The 26,754-nt window shown below is 38.0% G+C and overlaps 1 protein-coding gene across 13 annotated transcripts in view; it reads left to right on the forward strand.

Moving 5' to 3' along the window:
* The window catches only part of MCTP2 (multiple C2 and transmembrane domain containing 2), a 154,850-nt gene that overhangs the window by 83,850 nt on the left and 44,246 nt on the right, over window positions 1-26,754 (forward strand). For 12 of the 13 annotated variants that reach the window (XM_021266633.4, XM_013091756.5, XM_038185162.2 and 9 more), the window contains 7 exons: window positions 4,577-4,763; window positions 5,538-5,631; window positions 9,750-9,852; window positions 12,200-12,302; window positions 21,495-21,596; window positions 22,610-22,684; window positions 23,499-23,618. In XM_021266633.4, the coding sequence (XP_021122308.4) occupies window positions 4,577-4,763; window positions 5,538-5,631; window positions 9,750-9,852; window positions 12,200-12,302; window positions 21,495-21,596; window positions 22,610-22,684; window positions 23,499-23,618 (784 nt within the window). Of the gene's footprint in view, window positions 1-4,576; window positions 4,764-5,537; window positions 5,632-9,749; window positions 9,853-12,199; window positions 12,303-21,494; window positions 21,597-22,609; window positions 22,685-23,498; window positions 23,619-24,107; window positions 25,038-26,754 lie in introns of those variants that run through there. The other variant, XM_038185166.2, reaches the window with a different exon arrangement.

The raw sequence follows: 26,754 nt of genomic DNA on the forward strand, positions 1-26,754 counted from the left end.
TTTAATATTAAAATGAAGAGATAGATTCACAAGGTGGAGTCATTTCTGATGATCCATGTTGCTGAACTTCTGTGGAATAAAGACTCCTGTTAGTTCCATTAGACCTGGGATTTTGTGTAGGATGGATGCTTTAAACCCTTTGCAACATGTCTTTTTTTCCCAGGCATAATTTGTTTTAAGGTAAAATATTGTTCTTGAAATAAAACCTGAAGCCTATGGAATATATAGAATAAGAAATGTATTGGACCTTTGGTACTAAACACTAACACCTGGGGCATTTGTCTACTTCTGAATTAGTGAGAAAGCATTCAGTGCGATTTCATGTCACCCTTCTCCGATCATGAAATGAACCCTCATTGTCAGTGTGCAATGCAATCTAGATTATTACATTCAGCCTACCTACTTTTTCCCTATGTTTCCAACGGGATCCAATTTTTCTTCCTTACTTAATATACTGCAGCACTGAGTGGTTCAGCTGCCAGTCTGACACTGAGGGGTGGCTGTATTTTGGTGCTGGATGAAATAATCCCTCTATTTAGTCTGCACAGATCTGCTAGTAACAGTTGCGGAATGTTTTTTGTGTCCTTTGGGATAAGAGGCAAGCTATAAACAGGAGATGATGTTAATGTATATTAATAAACAAAGGTGTTAACGTGTGCAGAATTTGTCGAGGCTGAGTTAAATTGTTTATGCCAAGTTGTTAGGGAGTGTTTCTGCATTAAGAAATATGTTTTGAAAAAAAATTATACTACAGAATGTGGTTCTTTTCTCCACAAATTTACATCAAGAAAGAGCTTTTACAAAAATCGTAAGCCTTAAGACGATGAGCTATGAGGTGGGAGTGTGTCTGGTATCTTTGAGGTATGCCTCTGGTAAAGGGTGTTTTTGCGACCTGGAAAAAATCTGTTCTGAAGGCCATGCAGTTGGGATTAAGCAGTAAAATCTTTGGTGGCTGGGCGCAAACCTTTCATTTAAATTTCACCAAATTTATGTCTAGAATCAGTCAGAATGGGACCATATTAATTGCCTTTCTGACACCTGTGGCATTTGAAATCCCCTTCCAAATATTAATCTTGGACACAAGTTACTGTCTATTGTGGTAGTAATGCTGACCTCTTTTGTGAAGGGCTCCAAGAATTCGGGAGGGAAAAAAAGGCAATGTTTTGTGTAGGTGTTATGATATATACTTGTAAATGATACCGTATATATATTTAAAGACATGTGCTCATCATAATTTGATGAACTATGGATTGGGTAATAAAATGTAACTCCACGACTACTGATAAGTGGCTAAGCCCAGCACCTTTTAGTGAAATTTTAACATTTTCTTCCCTGATAAAGTTAAACAGCTCACTCCGAATTTAGTACATACTGTTCTGAAGTAAAATTTACATCTCTTCAAAATTGATTCCAAAAAGGAGGAAATGGGTGGGTTGGGGGAGAATGAGTTTCTCAGTAAAGATGAAGGCTGTAAGTCAGAAAGTCTAAAGAACAATCATAAATGAAAACTAAAGTGGTGGTGTAATCCTCTACAGGACTAGAGGTCAATAATAGAGGCTTAGACCTCTATATTGATCAAGAAAAGGGAGGAAAGCATTTAATTAATCGTGGTAAGAAAGGTGGTACATTTGTTTTCACAACGTGCTCTTAGCTTACAGACCTGTATCCCCTGTAGATCATGCATATGGCTGTGTCTGAAAGATTATTGAATCTAATATGTAATTCAGGGAAAGTTGTCAACAAGCAGAGCTGTCCTATCCTGAGATGGGATTGCTATGTTCAGAATTTAACTCAGGAGATCATTTGCATCACCTCAGGTGCAAATAATCTGATAGTTTGTCCTCTTGGATTTAGATCAGGCTGCTTCTGAGCAAAAAATAAGGATAGTCTCCATTAGTTTTATTCTGTGCCCATCATCATAATTTCTTGCCGTTTTCCTGTGGAAAAAGTTATTTGAAACATAGTCTTTCAGATATAAAGCTGAGAAAAAGGGAAAGGAAGAGTTTATCTTTCAGGAGGATGAGGGAAATAGTTTTGAAATCATTAGACTCTGTTTCGTAGTGTAGAAGTGCTTGTGTGTAAAGTGATGAATTTATATAGCAAATTGAATATCTAATTTTTTTTTTTACCAAGATGCATCCTTTACAGTGTGATCAATTGCCTTGTTTAACCTACATGAAACAGATTCTTTTTTCTTAAGCCATTTGCAAGTGCAAATGTGGATTTTCTTTTCAGTTCCTCAAAAGAAAATACGGAGACATACCTTGAGTGAACACAGATGTTTTAAGGAAGTTAGTTTGCTCGGAAATCAGACATGATTTGAGGAAGAAATGCTTATACTCCATCTCCTGCTGCTTTCCCCTCCACATGTGCATCCCTCCTACCTCCACACCCTTATACTCGATCTTTTCTTTGACCTTTGGCTAATGAAATTCTTTGAATAAGTGAAACAATTCCAATTTGCCAAAACAAACTAGAATCATATTTAACTTTGCCTTTGAGATACGGGAAATTTCTGAGGTTATCTTATGGTGAGAAATGCACTGTTGTTTAAAAGAGCTGTCTTTTCCTCTCTCTTTCCCCCATGGAAAGTTCTTAACATAAAAAGCAAATGCAGCTTTTCCCAGTTCTACACTTTGTTGAGTGGGTGGCGTATGAAATGCCGATGTGGGAGATGTGGCCAGTGTTGCCAGCTGAACCACAGACCAGCTGGGTGACCCTGAGTTTTCCCCTCTCCTTGATTCCGTGTCTTCATCTGTAAAAAATAAAAATAAATAATGAGATAATGATGCATTCCCCCTTTTGCACTGATACTTCAAGTATCAGTAAAACTGCTGCAGTCGGAGGAGCAACAGTGTTAATGCAGCCAAGGTGATGCTGACCTGCGTTGTGAAAGTGATAAGGTCTTTCTTAAATGCTTGCCTTTTTTGTTTGTTGTTTTCCTTTCTGATGGTTCTTTTCTTGTCATATCTTTCTGAAGTGTCTAGGCATAGCAATGAGCTTTAAATGCAACCTCTCATTCTTGGAAACCGTGTTGAGAGGCAGCCTACGTGCTGAGCAGTGTTGGTACTCTCCCTGGTTTGTTTCTCTTTCAAAGCACTTGAAAGCAGTTAATAAGGGTAAACTTCCAACCTGTTGTACGCTCAGCACAGTGAAGAGAGCAGGAGCATATTTTAGGCAAAGCCATCCCTGTTGATTCTGGTCAGAAGCAGCTTACACAAAGAACTGGGTTTTAATACACAGAGCTCCTGGATGACTTACAAACTCATCAGAGCAATGACTTTTGCTTCATAACATAGCTTGTTGGGTTTTAAGGCTGAAATGTTTGGGGATTTTTTTTTTTTTCACCCCCCTTAGCATTCACAGAAAATAGGCTGTTAAGAAGCGGAAAGCATGCAATTTATAGCAGATGGGTATAAACTGCTCCAGCTCTACTACTGGAATGGGATCAATCAGGAACACTACATGCACCATTTACCCAGAAGAAACCCACCTGGGGGAACCCTGTGGAATTTTAGCCTATTAAGACAACACCTTAACAAGTTTAGTTTAAATAAAAACTTGTCGGCAGGCATTAAGCGGAGCGAAAACTCTCTCTCTCCATCATCCGCTTGCTGTCCCTTTGAGAAATGTGACTCCGTTTGCACTGTGGCAACAAAGCTTCTCCTTCCTTCTTTTTTTTTCTTTTCATCTGTAACTTTTGTTCAGCTCGTTCTTAAAAGCCAAGCCCCACAGAGGTTCAAAAAAGTTCCACTCCATTTACTGGACTTCTAAATAGAAGGCATTTAGCCGAGCAAAGTGATTAGACTTTGTGGCATTTAACTGCTCTCTTCACATATAACTGGTTGTCTGCTGATGTCTCCTTTAGCCCATCCTTATCTTTTATTATTGTCTCTTCATAAATGTATTTTTTTTTTTTTTTTTTTAAGTATCAGGCTAATGATGCATGCTGTGTGCTAGGGGTGGGGGAAGACTTTTAAGACCATCCTTCCCTTTGGGAAATATAACAGTACACTGAATACGTAGCTCTAGTAAGGCTTGTAAAAGAGATTGGGGCATACAGTATAATGTAGCATAAAATGGAGTATGTGACTTTAAAGAAACTAATCTATTTTAGGCTAATGTTTTAAATTTTGTGTTTGCCCCTTTTCTTTTCCCCCAGGTGAAATAAAATTGCATTTTGAATTCATCACAAAGCACTAGGGTATTTTAGAGGGGAAGTGAGGCAGGCCAGAGTTAAGTTTTCCTACTGTACAGCTTGCAGCCCAAACCTTTTACCTCAGGTTTACCACCAGATGAACCAGAAAGCAAAACTGACAGTGAATGCAATGGAAACTGGCTGATTTGTTTCCCATGTCTAATTTTGAGTTTTATTTTTCTTGCGTTCTCTTGATCTTGAACAAGCAATTCAAATTTTATATACACACATCAATATTTAAAATACTGCTTAGCACCACAAAGATTTTAATGCCTGCTTGCTACTGAAATCAATATCAAATGTTTTTTATATCTTTAATTTAAATTTATTTTTTTCCTATCTTTTCTTACTCATTAACCTTTGGGAATGTTGTTCTAGGTGCAAAGTTGATATTACTGCCCTGCCAATAAAGCAGACCAATTGCTTAGAGCTGCCTCTGGAAAAACATCCGGGGTCCCTGCTAATGCTGATTGCTGTTGCCCCATGCACGGGAGTGTCCATCTCTGATCTCTGTGTCTGCCCTTTGGAAGACCCCAGTGAAAGAAAACAGATTTCACAGCGTTATGTGAGTTTCCATTTTTTTGTCTTTTTTTTTTTTTTTTTTTTTTCCCTTTATACTTGAAAGTAGTTAAAACTGCAGCCAAAAAAAGAGAGGGGGGAAAAAATTTTCCAGTCATAATAATGTCTCCTACCAGAGAAAACTGTTACATGGAGTAGTTATGTTTAGGATGACAAGGAGATTGGCAGGGCAGATAGACAAGCAATTTGTCTGCTTGTATTTGTTGAGTTTTAAACTAAAGCTTTCCTTTGAAAACTTGAATTGTAAAAACTTGAATTGTATTAAGAGATTATCATGGGGAATGAGAGACTGAATATCATGAAGAGAGAAGAGCAAGATGAATTTAAACAAGTTAATAATACTTTTGAGAACTCCTGATTGAGCGTGCTACCTTCTCAACCTCTACTGGTTCTTCAGATCTATGTCTATTTTTTTTATTATTTTTATTTTATGTACAGATAATAGAATCATGGAATCATAGAATTTCCCGTGTTGGAAGGGACCCATAAGGATCATCGAATCCAATTCCATAATACTTCCATAAATAAGCAGGACTCATTCCCATCTCCATTATAAAATTAACGTGTAATTTAAGTGAACTATGAATCTCCTTAGGAGATGCTGTCTTAGGTTGTCATGATACACATGGTTGCTCTGCAGTGAGAAATGATGTAGAAATATCAATAAATACAAAAACATAAAGTTTCTCAGTAGTTCATCAATTTGTTTCTTACTGAATTAAAAATACACATCCTAAACTAAATTCTTTCCTCTTAACAGTGTATAAAGAACTCCTTTCGGGACATAAAGGATGTTGGCTTCTTACAAGTTAAAGTGTTAAAGGCAGTTGACCTGTTGGCAGCAGATTTTGCAGGTATTCCGTTTCTGTTTTTCAGCACATGATGCAGTAATATGTCCTAAGTGTTATTTACACTTTGTGCAGTACTGTAAGCTGAATGTAGAAAAGTAAATTTTCTGATCACTTCTCTGCAGTGTGAAACCCCAAGAAACTGGGATACCAAATGATTTTGACTTTAACTCCCCAAATATGTGGGAAAGGTCCACTGGTTGGTGTTCTGGTTCCCCTTTGGATCTGATTGACATGGCCAGTAACTTAGGATGTCTTGATCAAATTTGTATTACACAGTGGCTTATCTGTGTGCCTACTTTCTGAAATACAAAATGAGATAGTTGGAACAGAAGTAAATGTTCCTCTGTAGGTGCTGTGAGATTTGATTTACTTCCTGTAAGCCTCATTGCAGAAGCGCAGCAAGTTTCAGGCTGCCTGTATTTACACCTAAGGAGGTGTATATCGAATACTGCCATCTGTTTTCTACTGTTTGTTCAAGGAGACTCGGTGGCTGGTGGGCACAGCATGTCACCAGCTTGTGTATACTGCAGTAGGAATAATATGGTGTCAAATGAAACAAAAACACATTTAGTCCTTGCAGCAGGAAAAGGAAAGCTTGATACAGGTTGTCAAGTCCAGCTCTAGAAAAAGTGCTTGCATGAGCATGAACTTTTTCTGTGGTTTTATCCATGATAACTGTGCTATGGGAAATGCCATTGTTGCATTGGTCACTTCTGTAGTTTCAAATGACAATATGTAAACTAAGTGACTATGTGAAGTGATGATGCCTGCACAGGACCATCCTCACGTTTTGTTGGGTGCCTTGTGAGTTTGTGAATAAGGGGAAGGATTTTGGGGGCATCTGACGCAATGCTGACTGTGTGGGTTTGGGTGGCACTGCAGGCTGTCACCTGGTGGGCTGGGGGGAATACAGAGAGATCCCTATTAATGGGGAAGAGTGTGATGGTTTCTCCTAGAGCTTGTTTGAAGCTTCAATTTGGAATGATCTTCACAGCTTTTACTCTGTGAAAAGGGTAGATCTTCCACTGTGCTTTACCTCACATTGTGCCTAGTCCTGACAGCAATGGACACTAACACCATTTAAAAATACAATTTTATATTGTTTCTCTGGGGAAGAGATAGAGAATTGTTATTTCTCTGCAGCAACTGCCTGATATTATTATTTTTATCATCTTCTCCAGGATTCTGGAGACCTTTTAATTCCCCTCTGTATTTTGCAGCAGCGTATAATTCACAGACACAACATTGTGTGTTGTGTATTTGCTGACATAGTCTTTTTTTTTTCTTTCTTTTTTTTTTTTTTAAGATAACTTGTTGAAAAAGGCAGGGAAGATGCTAGAGAGAAAATGCAACATAGGAGAACATTGTTCCTAGAATAAGGACCAAAGATACTATTAACCATGATACTATTTCAGTTTCAATTCACTGCTTAGCCCTGTATGTGAAGAAAAGGTTACTGCAGATACTAGTATTTTTAAAAACTGAAGAACTTGATTTGAAAACAAAAAAACCCTGCCAATAAGTAAAGGTGGTTTGTGCAGATGTTGTATCACAGCAAAGCAGAACTTTTGTCAAATGACAAGGCTAGGGACATCTAGAAATAGGTGCATTTTCAATCCAGACACTGTTGAGGGAAAGAACAGAGCCTGGGAGATTGGAAAACTTGACTGATGCTAATGCAGTTGCAGTCAATGCAGTTGATGGATTTGGCCCCCTTTCCCTCAGTACTTCGACAGGAGCATGTGGGTGGATAATGAACATTGGAAGACACACACAGGTTCCTGATTCTGCAATTCGAAGACTTTTCATATGGAGTATGTGACATACATTCCTTGTGCATAGCAGAGAATGAAATTCTGCTTAAGTAAAAGGTTACTCAGTCTGTCATTATATTCAAAATAACCCAGGCTTTGAGCCTGATTCATGAAGCAAATGACAAATTGTTTTTCAATGGCAGTGCTGAAAATATCCTAGTATTATGCTGTAATAGACCCACCAAATTGCAAAAGGATGCAGCCATTTTAGGTAAAAATAGCATAATTTCTGATCGTGAAATGAGAGACATAAAGATTAATTATCTGTTCTGAGCCATTCATAAATGATTAGTGCAGCAATTACGGGTTTCCATAATAGAGCCCTCCTAGAGCAGTGCCATATTTCCTGCATTGCCAGGGAGACTGCTCAGATTTATTGTTATTGATAAAAGTAAATTCAAAGTCCAGCTAAAAATCTGATAAAGGAATAATTGTGGAGATGACAAGGGGTGTGAAGATTTCCAAGGGTTAACAGGGGAGCCATCTGAGTAGGTGGAGTTCCCTCCTTGTTCTGTCCCACAGCGGTCACAGGTCTAGGGTACGTAAACTGCAGACCAGTCATCTCACGAGAAGTGTTATTCCACCTTTATAGCTTGTTATTTACTCCCATAATAAATATTAGACTTTGGTGCGATTAGGGTTTCTGTTGTCAGTTAATACATATTGGCACTACAGATTTTAATTGCAAGTTCTTATCCTACTGTTATAATAGTTATCAGAAAAAATCATAGTTTCTGCTTTGATTCTGAACAGTGATTCTGAAAATCCATACTTTAACATTTGATGTAAATTTTAGGTGATATTCCGTGCAGAGATATAGCAGATATGTAGAAGCTCTTCAGCCACGGCTAGCCCAGGCTGAGCCTTCCATACTTTTATATTCCTAGATAATAGTTTTGTTGACATGAAAATGACTTTTTCTGCTTTGTTGGATGTTTGCTGTGTACGCATGAGAGTTCTTCTCAAACACTGCATTTGCTCACTGACCAAAAAATAGCATTCAGAATACCAAATTATACAGTGGGATTGTTTTTGGCATATACCAGTTTGCATTTCAAGCAGTTTCTCTGAAGGGCTGCTTATTGGGGAATGGGCACGTAAGCTGAAAGGGAGAAGACAAATAGATTCTAGTAATATACATGGTTTTTAAAGTTTACCAATATTGACTAGTTAATATCCACTGTTTACATACTGAAAAGATTCCATTTTATTCTATAAACTTCTTCTTATTATAAGAACCTTAAAATGTCTGCATTAATAATACCAAAAATAAAGATGAAGAAAACAAAAGCTTTTGCTTAAATATTGTTTTTTTGTCTGCTGTTGAAATCCCTGCATTGCTGGCATACTTAGTTGCATGCATGAAAGTCAGGCTGGAGTGTCTGTGTCTGAGTTATGCATGAACACTGAAGTTGAGATTAAGTCAGATATTGAGCCAGACACACTGATAAAAGGAACTTTGTTCATGCTGGAAACTGCTGAGCTGTGTTAAGCTGTGAAAGCTACAAATTCATGTAATGAGTTATCAAAAAAAACAAAACACATTAGCAAACATGTCTTCATCACAACAGGTTCCATCCATGCTAGCATTCTCCTTTTGAGAGCTAGTTTGTTTTGATTTTTTTTTTTTGGTTTGTTTTAAGTTCTTTACCTGGTTCACACCTGAATTCTCCAGTTGGTTCTTCAGTAGATGGGTTTTATTTAAGCTGTGATGCTGTGTAGGGTATGCATAGCTTCAAGAACTTGCTCATGTTGAACTGCCTTGAGAAATGCTGCTGATACAGACACAATGCCGTGCTTCTTTTTTCATGGTGTGGGTACTTAATCCTCTGTTCAACTGGAGAAGACCGCAAACTCTAAGCACGGGATTAAACAACTGTAACTGAAGCCCTCGCACTTACCTGGGTGAGGATGACAGTGCTGCTTTCAAAATGTTGTCTGAGTAGTTGTCAACTAGAGCAGATTTTTCTTGCTATAAAGATTTAGAGATTATTCACTGTAAGCTTCATATTTCAAGTATTCAAGTGAAGTCACCTGAATGAATTATAAGGTAAGTGTTACTGTTTCCAGGACTGAAGATGCGTTGGTGATATTGTTTAGCAAGTCATTCCAACAGTGGGAGACAGTTTCCGATCATAGTAATGGGTCTTATTCTTATTTGGTCAGTCAGTTCCACAGCTGTACTGCAAAGAAAGAGTATGCATGCTAACTACAGTAACTGGTCCAGTTTTTTATTTATTTATTTATCTATCTATCTATCTATTTATTTATTTATTTATTTCTAATTTCACTGTGATCTTTCCTTAGGTAAAAGTGATCCTTTCTGTGTATTGGAGCTGGGAAATGACAGTCTTCAAACGCACACTGTTTACAAGAACCTCAACCCAGAGTGGAACAAAGTTTTCACATTGTAAGTAGATTGCTTTTGAAAACATGCTGAAATGCCAAACAGTTAGCAGTTTATCTACAAAAGCTATTGACTTTGGAAAAATACAAAGGTCAAGTTTAAGATATGTCATTTTTTCATAGTCAGAAGAGGATGTTGGAGAAATATCAAATATAACTCAATTAAAGCATTTGCCTTTTACTAGTTCTTGCATGGAGTTTATTAATAGAAGTCATTAAAAGAAGAATTACTGTGATATTTATAGGAAGAATCATGACTAGACATAATGGAGTCATATCTGGATCTAAGAGATAATATAACAGAAAGTGGAGACCAGATACTCACGCCTACATTTTCCATAATTTAAAATAAAATGTTTCATTGAACCATGGTAAAATACCTCATTTAATTTGTAAGCAAGCAGAAAATTAGAGCTCACGTTGTTCCTGTTATATCTTATGAATTTAAACTAGTCAAAGATTGCTTAACCCAAATAAGAAGCTTAGATTTTAAAGATAATTAAAGGGTGCATTTTTAGGGTGACTTCATTAGTAACAAAAAGTGACAGTTATTGGCAGTGAAATTTGTCTTCTCTTATGCTGACAAAGATTTTTGTGAATAACTGAGTGGGATAAATGTCTCCAAGATTATAGTAGTCTGTGGAAAAGAAGGCAAATGTGAGGGCTAGCAGTTGAACATTTATGACATTTACACCTGTCCGTTGGAAGAACAGTTTGAGAATCACAGACTTCTTGCAAAAACAACATTCCAAAACACTTAGCTGAATGTGAACGCAATAAAAAGTATCTGATCCCTTTGATAGAAGTACTTTGCTGGATTTCTGTTTAATTCATGCATGCAGCTGAATGCATGTCTCTTGGAGTCCTTTTCTTTCTCTGTCTGTTCTCAAGAAGCTTCCACTCATCATTGTTTATTCTGAGGTTGGGCCAACAGATGAGTCTTTTTGGATGTTCAGCCAATAAAATAAACCTATTAAGAATCCAAAATAATTTTTTTAAGAAACAATTTGTTTCTGTATTTCCTGAGGGTCCCAGAAATGTCAGCTGTGGACTTTCACTAACTTTCTTACTGCTGTTGCACAGCTACTCTAAGCACTAAATCCACAGAGCCAGTCAGGCGCTCACAACTCTGTTCAGATTTTTGGCTTTTCTTTAATTGAGATCAAACACCTTAAAAGCTGTTGATGATCTAGATTTCTTTTGGAGCAGAGTGGATTGTTCTGAATCCATTTCAGCTTGAGCATTCAGCACTACCAGAGAGCCCTTCCCATCGTATTCAGATTTTCTGCAACACACTTACCTGTATGACACATCTTAAGAAATATTTTATTTCACTGGTAGCTATATTGTGTGGAAAATTGTAATGGCTTGTAGAGGAATATGGACAGTTGCTGAAGCAAGGGGTTTTTGATGTAATTTAATGACAGTGTCTCGTAAATAGTACATATCATGGTAGTTTGGCTGCCACCAGCGGGTCACATTGAAGACCATGCTGTGGCTGCTAGCTGGAGGGACAACCAGGTGGCTTTTAGGTCCTGACTGTGCTTCACGAGAACCCACAACACGGTGTCACAAGCGGAGGGCCCAGGAGCAAAACTGCTCTGAAATAGCCTTCTGGATAGAGTGGTTGCACTCTGTTAAATAACAGACGCACTATATACCAAGCGCCTTTTTCTTTAATTCTAGCACATGGGAAAAGGAAAAGAGATAATGAATGCATCTCATAAGTCATCTCTGGTTACCCAGGATTTTTCAGGCATGCATATAACTTTTCTCAAATGAGGCACTGATTTATTAACAATCTGATAAATGCTCAGGATTGAGTGCCTGCCGCCACGTTGGTCAAGCGTTTGCATTGAATGTAACACAAATATTGTATGTTTGGCCTTTAATTAGGGTTGTTAGATTTTTTTAAGTAATTGGTTTTGCTAGTATGTTAAGAGGAAAATAATAGCTCAAGTCAAATGAAATTATATAAGGTTTGTTTCATGAATTATTTTTCTTGTATACTTACTGTCCTGAAGCCTAGTTTTGAATTCAGCCCTGGATATTCTTGGTGACCAGTTTTTTCTGTTTGAGAGCGGAATTCTACTTTCTTAAAATCTACATCAGTGCACAGAAAATGTCACTGGTAGTTGTTATTTTCTTCACCTAGTTATGTGACTACAACACAAGGGGAAAGCTTGGGGAATACCCATCATTTGATTCAATTTTTTGGAATTTAATTAAATGCTAGTTTTATACTCCAAGGTAATACAAACTTAATTAGTAAAACAGTGTTCTCAGATCTTTGTGGAGAAGACTGTGCATGTATATCAAATATCATTTTTCGTCTGTGCTTTTCATTACAGCCCTATTAAAGATATTCATGATGTTCTGGAAGTGACAGTATTTGATGAAGATGGAGATAAACCCCCTGATTTTCTTGGAAAAGTTGCCATCCCTTTGCTGTCTGTAAGTTACTTTTGCCATGTATATCACTCAAACATTGGGAGCAACTTGCATTTCTTTTCCCCTCTGTACAAAGCAACACAGATTTGGGGATAAACAGGTTTTGTGATCTATATGTGCCTTAGTTGGCAGTGTTTATAGTCCTTCCTAACGTAACAATCATTGCCAACCCATTTTAGTAGAAAGTCGGTTGATTGGAAAGAAAATTGCTGAAGTGTCTGTACTTCATCAGTGCTATATGCTGTATAGGTCTGAAAACATAATTGAGTTGTTCTGTATGTTTCCACATCATCTTCCGAAGGTAACGTTTTATGCATGCCTTTGTTCTGTCTTGCTTCTTTTTGCTCCAAGAAAGTAATTGCACATCACAGTAGGATTGACTAGAGATAGCTGTTGTTATTGGCACAGCTGAATAAAATTACCTAAAAGGGGTGTTTTCTACTCCACAGTGCTTTTAAAGACTGGTGGCTTTTGTTCTGTAAACAAATATGTGAAGAGTGAACGCTACCATGGGAGTATAAAATCAAAACTGGAAACAAAGCAAGCTCAGGGGAAAGTGGTTGCTCTGGAGATTAAGGAGAGTTAAAGCTTTTTCAGAAATGGCCAAAAAAGGCCAGCCTAAAGAGAAGGGAACATGAAAGGGTCATTAAAAGACATTAATAGAAAAATGGGGAAAAGCAGCTTTGTGTTCGGTAAGACTGATTTAATTTGGAACAAGGCTGGTAATAATAGAGTAAGTAAACCAGATCAAGAGGATGTAAACAAGTCTGTGTGTGTATTTGCAGTATCACAGAAGATTCTGGTAAATTTTGCAGTAAAGTTTGGGAATAACTTTCTAGACTCTGGCTTTTGTTAAATCAATTAGGTGGGGTGAAAGGCCTCACGGGACCCTTGTGTTCATATCATTCCAGTTGTTGTGTAAGCACATGTTTAACCTCAAGCATGGGGTTTCCCTTGAGTTTTGAGGAATCAGCGTTTTGTAGATGGTTCGCAATGGGGAGGAGGCGGTGTGACAGGTATTTATGCAGCGAGTACTGTGTCGAGCCCTGTACGAACATTCACGCTTGCAATGTATAACATGATGTGAGTGATGCATGTAGTAGTGTGAACCTTTTGGTAATGCACAGTGTGATGCTGTGGGTAATAGCTCTCTTGAATAGGCTGCCGGTGAATCCTGATTGAAATTATAGAGCACAAAATTGCAGTATTGTTTAGAAGCATCCCTGTGAAAGCATATTCACCTCTGCAGAAAGGCTGGTATACATCTCATATTTAAGACAAGAGTTTTTGAGTCTTAAAGGTGGGCGGCTGCAGCAAAGGCTGTATTGTGGTAACAGGTTAGTGGGGTCCATCCTTGCAGTGTCTGGAGAAATGGGAGATTTCTAGAGAGAAAGCAAAGTCCCATTAAATCAAAGTGGACCATATAAGCCCCTCAGGGTCAGCTGAGAAATAAATGGGCACAGCTTAGGTAAGGCCAATCAAGATCAGAGAAGGGAAGTTGAACTACAAATATTTGATGTTTCCAAACAAATAATGAACTGCCCAGAAAGCTCTTAAACCATTTTAGAGAATATGATACCACATTAAAGAATGCTTTATAGTGGTAAAGAAATAAGGTAATGTGCTCCAGTTTTGTTATTATTTTGTTTAAATATGTATATATCTTGTGCATGCAAGTTAAAAGCAGTGTGGCTTCTGAATCTCCTCAGGAAAGTGTGTTTATTTTCATCCACCATGTGCTCTTTCCGAGCTGTTCTGGAGTCCAGAATGTGGGCACCCTGGGATTTGGGGATAAGATATGTGTAAACTGCAGGAGAGGCCGTGGGATAAATACTGAGATTCTGTTGCCTCAGTGCCGCACTTGAAAAGCAGTCCCAGGCAGAGCTGCTAACCCCACCAGTACACCTGCATGGTGGCCTGACTGGAGTCAGTGTAAATCTGTAAATTTAAAAAAAAAAAAAATAAAATAAAATAAAACCTCTGTTTTAGGACTTTATAAAACAGCCTGAGTCTCCAGTGGGGGAGAAGCCAGTTCAGTGTGGTACATGTGTGCATTTGATGTGAACATACCTGCGTTTAAGCTGCCATGTGCTCTGCAGTACTCCTCTCCGTGCCTTGTACTGTGTGTTTTTTTTTTTTGTTGTTTTTTTGTTTGTTTTTGAGGCTGGGGATATTTTAGACTGTTTATCTATTTTAGTGGCTTCAGTTGTCAATATCTCCAGTTTTAGAACAATATTAAAGTCAGTTTGGCATGAAGGATGATTTGATGTTTACAGGGAGGAAAACTCTTAACATCTTTTATTCCATTTTTGATCACTTTGTTAATTTTTCCCAAAGTCCTCATATCTCTGATGTTACTGGAAGAGAGTGGCTGGAGCAGCTGCTCTCCTGCAGATCCAGTGCTTGCCAAATGGTCTGCATGATCGGCAGCAGGCTGTGTGGGCTCACAGTGAGAAGATGTTAGATTTGGATTTTCTGTTGATTTTATAGGCATTTGTCAAGTATCCCTTAGGAAGCATGTAACAAGGCAGAGGAGGGGAGTGCATGTGTGTGGTAATGTCCAAACTCTATTCAGCATAGGTTTTTTGTCCAAAGTTTGAGACAAAAAAAAATAAAAATTGTTTATGCTTTCCCTTGCCAACTGATTTTCTTCCTTCCCATCCAAACTTCTCTGCCTTCTATTTCAGTCAAATCTAGTGTAAATATCTCTGCTTCTGATTAAAAACATTTTGCACCTATTAACTTACTCTGCTCAGACAGAGAATTGCAATTTTCTAAGCACTTTTTCTTGAAATGGGTATTTCAATGTATGTTGTGATTTTCACTATAAATTTGAATGTATCCTTTTGAGCCGTTTAGATAAATATACTGAAAGAGAACAATAGTTAAAGACTCAAAGAAGCCTCACAAATCATACAGGTTTAATTCCTCTTTGGTAGTCAGGTGAAATATTTGGCTAAATTCTCTTTTGAAAATAGAAGTTCATTTTCCCCCGTCCTCCTGATATAGCTAAAAAATGTATCAGTTTGAGTTGTAAGCTGTCAGCACATGAAGTAAGTTTACTTCAGGAATTGTTCATGGATGACTACATTTTCTTAATAAAAAATAGCCTCGAGTAGATTATATGTTGAAGGGATATGAAGAGTTTAATTTGATGGAGAACGTTGCTTTAAATGTGTCCAGAAGTCTTGCACTGGCATTTTGCAAACATGCACACACCTTCATCATTACATTAACATTAAGACATAGATAATATTAATGCACAAAAATTCTTGGATGGTGACATTAGGTTCATGCTTTCCATTCACCCTTGACTGTGATCTAGGTTTATGGCATGCAACAAGTAATAAATGTAAAAAGACTAGGCAACACAAGAAAAACTTTAAAGTGTCCGGTGATGAATAAAACTTAACATTCTTTTAACTGGCATGATGAAACAATATTGGATGACTGCATGATTTGCTTTGCTTCTCATACAGCTCTATTAATATATGCTGCAGACACATTGATTTTGATAGCATTACACAGAATTTGGAATTTTCTCTATTTGCAGGTAGGTGGGGGATAGAGAGAGAGTGAAGTAGTGATTTGCCTTTTGCTATTTCAGGAAGATGAATTACAAATCCAGGGACTGCATCTTACTTTTCCATGTTAATCAACCTGTTGCATTTTTTTCTTCTGCCTTTCTTTGTCAAACTACTATACTCCTCTAAAGCATGTATAAGAGACCTCATTTCAACAAAATGGAGCACTGTCTTGCCAAAGGAGACCTGTAGAGTCAGGCTTGCCTAAGTTTTGGGCAAGAGAGGTTGCTTTCTCAGAAAATGGGTGATGAGAGGGAAGACTGCATACACCACTGAACAGATCAGCCCTCTGTGTTAGAAATGAGGATGATACTGGGAAATGGGGAAGAAAGGCAAAAACTTCATTGCTTCACGAAAGGGGTTTAGTAGGTTTAGAGATCTTGTAGGAGTCTTGTAGGACTTGAACTAATTATCAGATAAGTCCTTTCCATCTCTGTGTTCATTTGTGCTCTAGATTTTACTGAAAGCAACCATGTTTTCCCTTTTTAAGGCTCCATCTTTTTTGTTTTACTTCAGGAGACACCTATCTCCTAGAAGGCTGCAAGTTAGTGGAGGCATGGAAGCTTATGTGCTTCAATAATTTTGAAAGCAGGGTATATCAAATATCTTTATGTAGACCTTTGAGTGAAGAGTTGTATTGCAGACTGGAATGTTTTTATCTGCTGAATTATCAGCTCAGATTAGACTTCAGCCGTAACCCTTTTTTTCAGCAAACAGGAAGAGGTCTCTGAAATGTTTTCAAATGCCAAGCAAGGTTGGCAGCCGATGATACAGTGAAAACAACTAGCATGACTTTTGCAAGCTAAATTATCTAAAACATGGCCTGGACTCAGAGAACAGGCAGCTGCCAATTGTGATTACTTAGCACTTGACCATAAGTGTATGGCCTTTTGCAGGAGAAAGCTTTAGAGTTTGAGAGAACAGTGAAAATGCTGCACTTCTATCACACAGGTAGTTATGGAGGGGGTTGTCTGTTCTGATTTTTACCCCTCTCATGAACCAGAAATTTTAGAATGCTGGTAAAAAAACAAAAACAAACAAAAAAAACACAAACAAAAAGAAAAGAAACACCTCTTCCAGAGAAAAGGACACCATGTTTCTGGAATGAAATATTCTGCTTTGACCATGTATTTCTCATTGAAAATTGTATTGACAGGGGAATGTCTTTTTTTGAGTACCACTTGAGATCCTGGCCTCAGTGGCTTGTGCTCCTGGGGCTTTCAACATCTCTTCATGCTGCCTGAAAGCCCGTGACTGTCTGCTTTCAAATAATCAGCTCTGTACACATTTAGTCTTTGGACAGCAACCCTATGCCAAGATTCCACATTTCCATTTTACTTTGGATCCTACAGAAGGTTATTAAAAGTGAAGTGTTTGGGGCAAAGAGTTTGGGATGAATGAATAGATTTTTCGTATAAAAATCTAATCAACATACATTACAAGCCTGAGGAGAAACAAAAAACTCTTTCTTCTTGTCCAGGTGGATCAAATATGTGCTTTGCTTTCATCTTTTCTTGGGGAAATATGTCCTTTGATAAGAGTAGGTGTGTGTCTATTACAAGACAGCTTTATGTTATTCAGGGTGAATGGTATGACATTGTGCATCAGCAATGAGCTCAAGCAGGAATATCAGGGGTCCCAAATGCTTCAGATGAATTACCCTTGGAGAGTAGCCATTACCCTTTCCGCACGTCACGGGTGTTGATGTACAGAGGTTTAACCCAGCATTGTTCTGTCAGGTCATCAATATATGACACTGAATCTGCATCAAAGCTGGATACAGAGTGAAGTTTTCTTAAAATCAATGTAAAAAAAAAAGCCACTAAACCATATTTCTTTGAGACAAGAGCAATGAAAAAACACCCTTTGCTGCGTAAGGGTCCTGTCTTCTTAGTGTTTTGTGTCATATCAATCTCAGCTTTCGCTATTTCATTAAAATTCCCAAGCGGTCAGAAGGTTGTTGCTTAATAGATTTAGCATTGGCTGGCTACATCAATACTGTGTTTAGTCACATTTGTTTTACTGGGGACATCTGTGGGAAGAGTTTAGCAAATATATTCATTCACTTGAAAGGAACCCGGTGCACTTTGGGCCTTGACTGTGCTGCAGTCTCATGCACCTGAACGTTTCCTTCCAGCTGGAAGGAAGGCAAGGCAAGTTGAAGCACTGCCAGAGGTTGCCTCTGTCTGAAGTGCACAAAGAATTTAGCTTTTCTTCCAGCTGATGATTTCCTTCACATGGTTCTGTATAGACTGTAGTACAGAAGGAAGTGTGAATTGCTCTGTTAAAAGATTGATATTTTGTCTTTCTGAGTTGCTTCAGAATATGGAAATGCCGCAAATATCAAAAATTCCCATGGGATAAAAATGGTGACTTTTTCTGATAGCAACCGTGCACAATGAAGCATGTGGGGTGGGTGCTGGTGTCCTCATGTTAATCAAGTGGTTATGGACAGTCTTGGTTGTTGATTGAGCCCCGGTATGTTGTGTGCTATTAATAAGCTTTCATAGAATGCAGTCATCAGTATTCCATGAATTTGTATATATAATCATTAATAAAGGAATTATATTGATAATGTTTCTTCAAGGTTCTAACCTGTAGGTATTTTCACTTTTAATTTTAATATTCTTTTGCATTCCATAGTTTATCTTTTTAGATAAGTATAGGTAAATATTAACAGTAAAAAGGTAACTTATTTTAGACACAACTATCAGGACTATTCGTTGGGTGAAGTTTGAGTGAGATCAGTTATGTAGTGAAAGATGTTTGGGTGATAGAAGAAATTTGATCTTTCTGAATTTAGGTTCGTTCTAGGACCCTAGCCCAAGCTGCAACATTTGCTCACCTTTTCTACAGTTGGAGAGAACATTTAAGCAGTCTTTGCAAATAGCAGAGACAGGGGAAAAGTACCCAGAGAGGAGAAAGAAATGGATCCAAAATGAAATTAATATGACTGTCTGCCTTTTGAGATAGAGGAAAATGTTGAACAGAATCTGAACTCTGGACTAAGAACAGAATACAATGAAAATGTAGTATATGAAAAGCTATTTTGGATATTTTCTTCTGGGCACAGTTGAGACATGCCACTGATCTAATCTCCATGCAGTCTTGGATGTTAGTATTGCCCTACACCTTGCTGAACCACACTGGTTTAGCACGTTGCCAAAACTCTGAGAGAGACTTTTGTTTCATTTTTTCAAGGTCTTTTCTTTTTGTCCAAATGAAAATGCAGTGGAGAAATGCCATGAGAAAGAAACAAAGAGATGTTTTCTCGTGCTTTTTTTTTTTTTTTTTTTTTTTTTTTTTTTTTTAATCCTGAAGGTCAAAAGCTAGATCTGTATGAATGTTTAGTCTTAGACTGAGTTATAATTGCACATCTTTTACTAGACAAGTCAAACATTTTGAAATAAGGATGCCAAATGGAGCTGACTGCAAAAGTGGATCTGCACTGCTATATTTTCTGCCCTGTCCAATTTAAAAATAACAGCAACAATAACAACACCATTTTAAAAAAACTTCCAAGCAAACGCCCATTTTCAAATGGAAATTTGGAGATGGAAATTTTGTTGCTGATTTGAAAGTTACTGTATGAACACATCTATAGACACCCCCAAATGTTTGATTCAGGTCCAGTTGGGCAAATTAAAAATATCCAAATTGAGAAACATTTTTTTGAATGCCGAATGCTGTGTTGCTAGACCTTCTCAGTAGTGACAGCATCGCTAAGATGTCTTTCCTGGTTGGCTGTGCTCTTGAAAGATGTAGGTAAAAAATATATTCAGATTAAAACACGTTCTTACCACCAAAGGAGTTCATCACAAGGATGAAACCCTGTGAGAAATGTTTGTAACCAAAATATGCAGAAATTCAGTCACCAAATTCGTAAGTGTGGAGAATCCAGAATTATGATGTTATGATATGTGCCTGGACTCTTGCATCTCTGCAGAAACACTGCTGGGTATAACTCACAGCAATTTTCAGTTTGGAAAATTAAATGAAGTCTTCAATTTAGAAACATTTTTTTTTCTTTTAAAACTATTTTTGCACTTGCTTGGGGTAGGGATGGATTTGGTAGGGGGAATTGTTGAAGAAGTAGAAAACTAGAATCCTTTCTGACAGGCAGACTATTTTATGTGGTAGTTAGTCCGAGAACCCTCTGATGTCAGTCTATCCTAAAAATGGGGCTAGGCACTACAGCAGATTTGCTGCTTTGAGACTGCAGGTTATCTGAATAATTTTTTGCCTGCTACTTTCTTGGCAGCATCCTTTGCCTCCAACCCTTTGTGTTCTCTTGCAGTGAAAGCAGAGGAGATTCACGATCAGTTTAATACAATGCCTGTTATTATTGCTATTATTAAATAGACCTTGCAAATGGCTGGGTAACTCCCAGCATCCAGTTAAGCAAAGATTTGGATGAGAACACAGTAAAAGCTGGAGTTCCTGTTTGGACACCTCTGAGGATGCAAACTTGGTCTTTATGAGAGCCCTCTTCCCTTTCAACTGTTAGCCAGGAAAGCCATCTATGCTTTGACTAGCTAATTGGTACAGAAAGGGTGGAGCAACATAGGGAAGGAAAGTGACCTTTCCCTTGTCATGTGAAATCACTTGGTTCCCATTATAGCTTTTTTTTTTTTTTTTCCCTTACTCATTTCTGCCATGGTTTATATGAGTACCTCTTCTAAATGCCAGAGCAGCAATAGCCGTTTTAAATATGGTTGCAATTTCATGCCCCCAAATTTCCTCCGTTATCTTTAATCTTTGATCATTACAGTCCCTGAATGTAGCTTTTTGGTAAGCTGCAGTTTTTTATGTTACTGCTGTTTAGAATTAACTGGTCTGCTTCCTAAAAAGCCAAATGTTTAATCAATACATATCCTACTGTGTATAATAAATACATTTCTGCCATCACTTTTTGAAGAGAGAATGCTTTTGATTTGAGCCAAATAGTTTACAAAATGGTTAGGGAGTTTTTTTGGTGGTGTTGTTGTTTTTATAGACATTTAATGTGATAGGGCCAACCGGCAGATTAGAGCATAGAAATTGTATTGAAATTCAGGAGTGGGGTGGGGGGAGAAGTCTTTTACATGAATTTGTTAATTTTGAACATTTGTTACATAAACATTCACTCCACTTAAGCTGATTAATTTCTTTGGATTATATTCATTTCCTGGGTAATAATTTGACAACCTTGCAATAAACTAAGCATTAAGAAGTGGGTTCATGTACTGGAGCGTGCAGTAGGTAGGCAAGTTGTGTCTCTTTCTGAACTTTGGAAGAAAAATTCCATTTTCAACCTGTAATAACGGAGGCTGATTACTTCCCATCAACTCACTGGCTTCCAGGGCAGAATTTTCAAACTGGTTATTGCGTGCACTGCTCTACTATAAAGTACAAGGTCTGTAAATTAAAGTTGGACCATAAGAGATTTAATCTGCAATTTTATAGGTCTCTAATCCAATGGTCATTTTGTATTTCAGACTCTGAGTATATTATCAGGGTTTGGGGAGGATTTTTGTGCCTGAGTGTTTTTTTTTTTTTTTAGTAGTGTCTTTTAAAATTGTGAATTACAGATGGGAAAAATATTGATGCTTTTTCTCCCCCCAAACTATAGATCAGAAACGGTAAACAAAGTTGTTACACGCTGAAGAATAAAGACTTGGAACGTGCTTCAAAAGGAGTAATTTACTTGGAGCTGGATGTCCTATTTAATCCTGTAAGTTAAAATATTTTCTCTTTGCTTATCATTTGTGTAAGGAATGGGGGGGAAATGTATGGGAGGGGGGTAATTGATCCTTTAAAACCAGTAGCCAAGCAAGTAAAGTTCCGTCCTAACTGCATTGGGGTCACGGAGGCCTGTTTCATACCATGGGTGAGGAGGTATTGGCACATCATACTGTGACAGCCCATCTAGGTGGATGGGACAATTCAGAGGCACGTTAGGACTTAGAGTGACCACAGGCATCTTAGGAAGGAGGTGTCAATTACCGTGCACCAGGGCTTCATTTGCAGCAGCCAAAAAAGGGCTTAATGTTTAGATTATTATATGTTACTTTTAACACCTACTTCCTCCCCAAAAAGCTGACCCACAATGTTCTCTTCCCAGGGTGTTGACAGGAAAATTAATGAGGCATATACATGCTGCACTTAGTTTTTTAGGTGGCTGAGTCAGTCTCAATTGCTTTTGCCCTCCAGCCTTTACTGAATAGAATCCTATTTATTAAGGCCATTGTGGGCTGTACTGCAGCTCTGCTTTTGCTGGCCCTGTGGTGTGGTGAGGTTGGTCAACCAAAAGCTGGGGAGCAGGGCTGCTGCCAAGTGTCAGGCAGAGAAGTTCAAGGTTCTTACACCTACAGTGAATGTGTAGGATTTAAAATATTTATTTCAATTCCTCTGTAAGATGTCCCCTTGGTTTCTTTCACTGCGCTTCTGAATGCCCCTTAAGTGAGTTCAGCCTTGCCCAGTTTAACTCTTGCAGAGAGTTAACCCTTAATCCCGTGGATTAAGGGTTGCATGTGCATGATGGAGTGGGCCCCTGGATCAAGGGGCATCACAGGTTTGGGGGTACTGTTTGTGTTGTCACTGCTCTTCAGGTCAACAGATATGTGCCAGGGTTGCAGAGGGTATCACTGTGTATACCTGGCAGCTCCTCATAAATCATGCACAGGATGAAAAGAGAAAGATCCCGAAATAATGAATTAAAAAGTATGATTTTTTTTTTTTTTTAAGGTAAAAGCAAGTATTAGAACATTCAAGCCCCGAGAAAAGCGTTTCACTGAAGAGAACTGCAAATTTTCTAAGAAGGTAAAGATTGTCTCTGGGCTAAGCTCTTGTTTGTTTTGGAAAGTTTTGAGTTGCTGTAGTATGGTTGCAAGAACAAAACCTATTTAAGAATAAAACACAACACATGTAAATTCTGTGTATTTCTGCGTATGTTTAAAGGCTTGTTTGTGTTAACGCAGAATTGCTTTCTGATCTAGTTTGCATCAGTAGTTTTGCTTTGTGCTTCAGAATAGGGAAAATGATTGTTGTAGATGTTGCACAGTTCACAGCACCTAAAGTAAAACATAAGCTGTATTCCTTTCTTTGGAAACGAGAATTTAGGTCTAAATTAGCTAGTTAAAATTTCCATAGGATTCCAGAATGATAGCTATTATCCTTTTTAAAATAAAGGTGATCGATAATAAGGCTAAAATTCACATTTATTTCTATGGACTAATCCAAAACACATAGAGAAGAGGTTCTGTGTTTGGATTAAATTATTCTGAGCCCTTCTCCTCAGACACTGCTGTACTATGAAAATTGAAAGGGAGCAAAGATAGGTTTCTGTTACTGTTCTATTTAGTTTTGGCGTCAAGAGTTTTTTTTTTTTTTTTTTTTTTTTTTTTTTTTTTTTTTTTTTTTTCCTGAGGGATAAGGAAAATCTGGAAGGTATGGGTGTAATCAGAAAGCAGACAGGAGCTGGAGAGTGTCTCTGAAATAGAAGCTTTATTTGTAATATGTGCCCTGGCATGCATTTGTAGCTTAAATTATCCCTGTTTCTGAAGCAATTGTAGGATATTAGAGTGTTTGATTAAACACCTCTTCTCCTCCCCTCCTCCCACTCAATATTTATCAGATCTTATCGAGAAATGTTGATCGTGTGAAAAAAATCACTATGGCAATATGGAATACAATACAATTCCTTCAGAGCTGCTTTCTCTGGGAGTCCACAGTAAAGAGCATGATAGCATTTGTGGTAAGTGGATTTCTTCTTTTATTGCATGAGGCTAAGTGATATAAGATATCGAGTGTTACCGTGCCTTCCTTTCCACCAGCGTAAAGCCATTTATCGTTTACTGTTATTGGTATTTTGTAGCTACATGGCTGCAGGGTGTACAGATTTCAGTGGCAGCCAGGCCAGTGTTTGGCCTGCTGGACATGGAAATTAGACCTTCAGAAATAGTGTTTTTTTGTTGTTGGTTTTTTTTTTTTTTTTGGCTTGGTTCAGAGGCTTTTGCTGACCTGTGCTCAGGACACCTGAGTCAGTGTGCTTGGTGACACCACCCTGTGAAGGTTTGACCATGTGACTGTTCTGGACCTTTTTAGAGCTTGGAAATTGGATGTTAGGAAAGGAGGGAGGTTGTAGCAAAGAGGGTGGATACCAACTGCAGGGAGATATCTTTGATTTGCATGATGCACCGAGCTAATGGTTGCTTTCCCATCCGTCTTCCCTTGCAATGGGGAGGTATTTAGCTACAGGTTATCAGTGTCTGCTTTGCATGCTGCCAACCCAGAGTACGCTACATGTCCTTGTGGCACAGAAGAAGCTCTGCTGACGTCACCAGTTACAAATTTATTCCCCTGACCATCACAATACATTACTTTTTTTTTTTTTCCCCTTTAAAAGCAAGGAAAAAAAAAAAAAAGGAAAGCCTGGTCAGTGTGATCTCCCCTCTGCAAACAAAAACCCAAGTTCTTCACCTGGCTGTCCCACTTTTCAGTCTTCTCCTTTTTCCTCTTGGTAGTAAATACCCCATTTGCAGTTTTTTCATAATCCACTCAAGCACAAAAAGGTTTTGCCTGGTTTTTATTCCGCGGTGTGACATTTTCTTCATGCTTGAAATGTTTGGCATGCCATTAAAGGTTGCAAAATCATTTTGTGGTGGTCCAGTATGCAAAAAGAAAGGTGTTTTTTGGTTTGTTTGTTTTTTAGTGTTGATTAAGCAAAATAGCAGCCACATCTTCAAGATTTCTCCTCCTTTTACTGTCTGTGAATTATAAATCACTTAAAGGCTCTTTTGAGGAAAACACTTCACAGTGTATTTGCTACAGATAAGTAAAATGATTGAAAGAAAATCAGAGCAAAGATGGAGAAGCTGTCTTTCACCCTGCAGATTAGAGGGATGATGTGCACGTAAAAGTAGGTAGGATGAGAGGGTCTTTTCTGTGTATTTTTTTCCTGCTTTTGTTCAAAGCTTATTTAGATCATATCTAGCATTAATGGTTCAAGAGCTGCTGACTAGTACCTTGAAGTGTTTTCTCTACTGAAGAACAGAGATGCTAACTGATACGCTGTAGGATGCACACTAAAGATGCTAACTGATACACTGTAGGATGCATACTGAAAGTGCTAAGAGGAAGAAAACCTAAATCAACTTCACCTTGCCCTTTAGGCCTTTAAGATGATGTTTTTCTTGAAACACATGGAGTTGCTATGCATGCATATTTGTTTGCAATATTGGCAGCTCTCAAATCCTCTTTGTATGGCATGTAGGAGAGTGGAGTCCCTGGTACCTCACTAAAGCAGGTATGTGGCTGTTCAAGGGAGCTGTATGGTTGTGCACAAGGGAATTGTACGGTTGTGCACACTGTGCTGGAAAGAGGCAGGGAAGTAAAATCCCAGCGCCAACATCCTGCCATCACCATTAAGCAGGAATCTAAGCACGTGCTTAAAAGATTTGCTCAATTAGGAAACAAAACACTTGTGAAGTTATAGCTCTGAAGTTCAGTTTTCTAAACTTGGGAAAAGTTTGTAAGTGGTAGAGAGGCATAAAAAAAAAAAAAAGGTGGGCAAGTGAGTCCATAGAAAAAGGAATTGTTTCCAGGTGAAAACTAAGATGAACAAAAAGACGGAAGGTTACAAATTACAGATGTTAACATCTTTACTGGGTAACATAATGCTCCCGGTTTGCTACAGAAAGTCAGTAGTGGGACAGGAATAAAAATACATGTCTAAGAATAAAAGAGCAGATTTCTTCTACGAACCAAAAGTGAAGTGTATTTGATTTTTCCCACATGGAAATAATTCCACTCAGGCATTTATAATGAAGTGCTAATTCTCTATCTCTCGCTATTTCCAGTATGTGTATTCATAATTGTGAAAATATGTACACAGCGTGATAGGTGCAGCATCTGTACTGCCCTGCCCTGCACTTGTACTCCACTCTTAACAGTTTAAATAAAAGGTGTATTAAAATAGTATTGTTTTAAAATCATCTTTCCCCAGAAAATAACATCTATATGCCTTCAGTACCTGGCTTTGAAAAAGCTTAACCTGTCCAATATTTGTCCTTGCTAACATCCCACTTGTATCTGACATTCAAAACTAGAGGCAGGGAAAATGCACAAAGCTCCTCACGCATGTGAACCTTATTTTCTTAAGCTATCAAACTAAAAACACCACCAGATGGAAGAAAATATTTTTAAGAGATCATCAGAGCATTGCAATAGGCAAGGACGCAGACTCTTACACCTTCCTGTTTTAGTCTTTATTACAGTGTACCTCCCTCCCCATTAGTGCTGACAGCTTGCAAGTGTGACAAGGACATTTGCTGCTACTTCTGGGTGCACAAGAGAAAAAGGACAGAGGAAACAGGACAGTGCAGGCAGGACACAAGTGAATGAGAAAAATGCTGTCACCATGTTTTTCTTACAAGATGCATCATCCCAAGCTTTTTTTAGTTTGTGAGAGCAGGCAGTCAAAGAACTTGAGTATGTGTTGTTTTTTTCCTCTGGTATAGAAATGAAATCATACTTTTCATCGGCATTTTCAGGTTTAGAGGTTTTAGGTGTTGGAAATAGGGTTGAGTGATGTGAGGAGAAAAGCTAAAATTCACTTTCAGTGAGGCTTGCCCTGTGCACAAAGGAATTAGTGTGAGTTGTGTTACACAAGTGCTAGGATAAACGTGGTGGGTCAGAGGAAAGTCACATGTAGGCTTCCTGGATTATTTATCTTGTAGACTTTATCGTTGCTCTGGTACAAAAAAAAAAAATAATAATAGAAAACAAAACAAAACACAATACACTGATAGACATTGTGTGTACCTGAGAATATTAGCATGTGTGGGAATTGTTGCTTATAGTGTTATACTGGGAGAGATCTTAAGTCTTTG

This window comes from Anas platyrhynchos, chromosome 11, assembly GCF_047663525.1.
Source record: "Anas platyrhynchos isolate ZD024472 breed Pekin duck chromosome 11, IASCAAS_PekinDuck_T2T, whole genome shotgun sequence".
In the NCBI taxonomy this organism is placed as follows: Eukaryota; Metazoa; Chordata; class Aves; order Anseriformes; family Anatidae; genus Anas; species Anas platyrhynchos.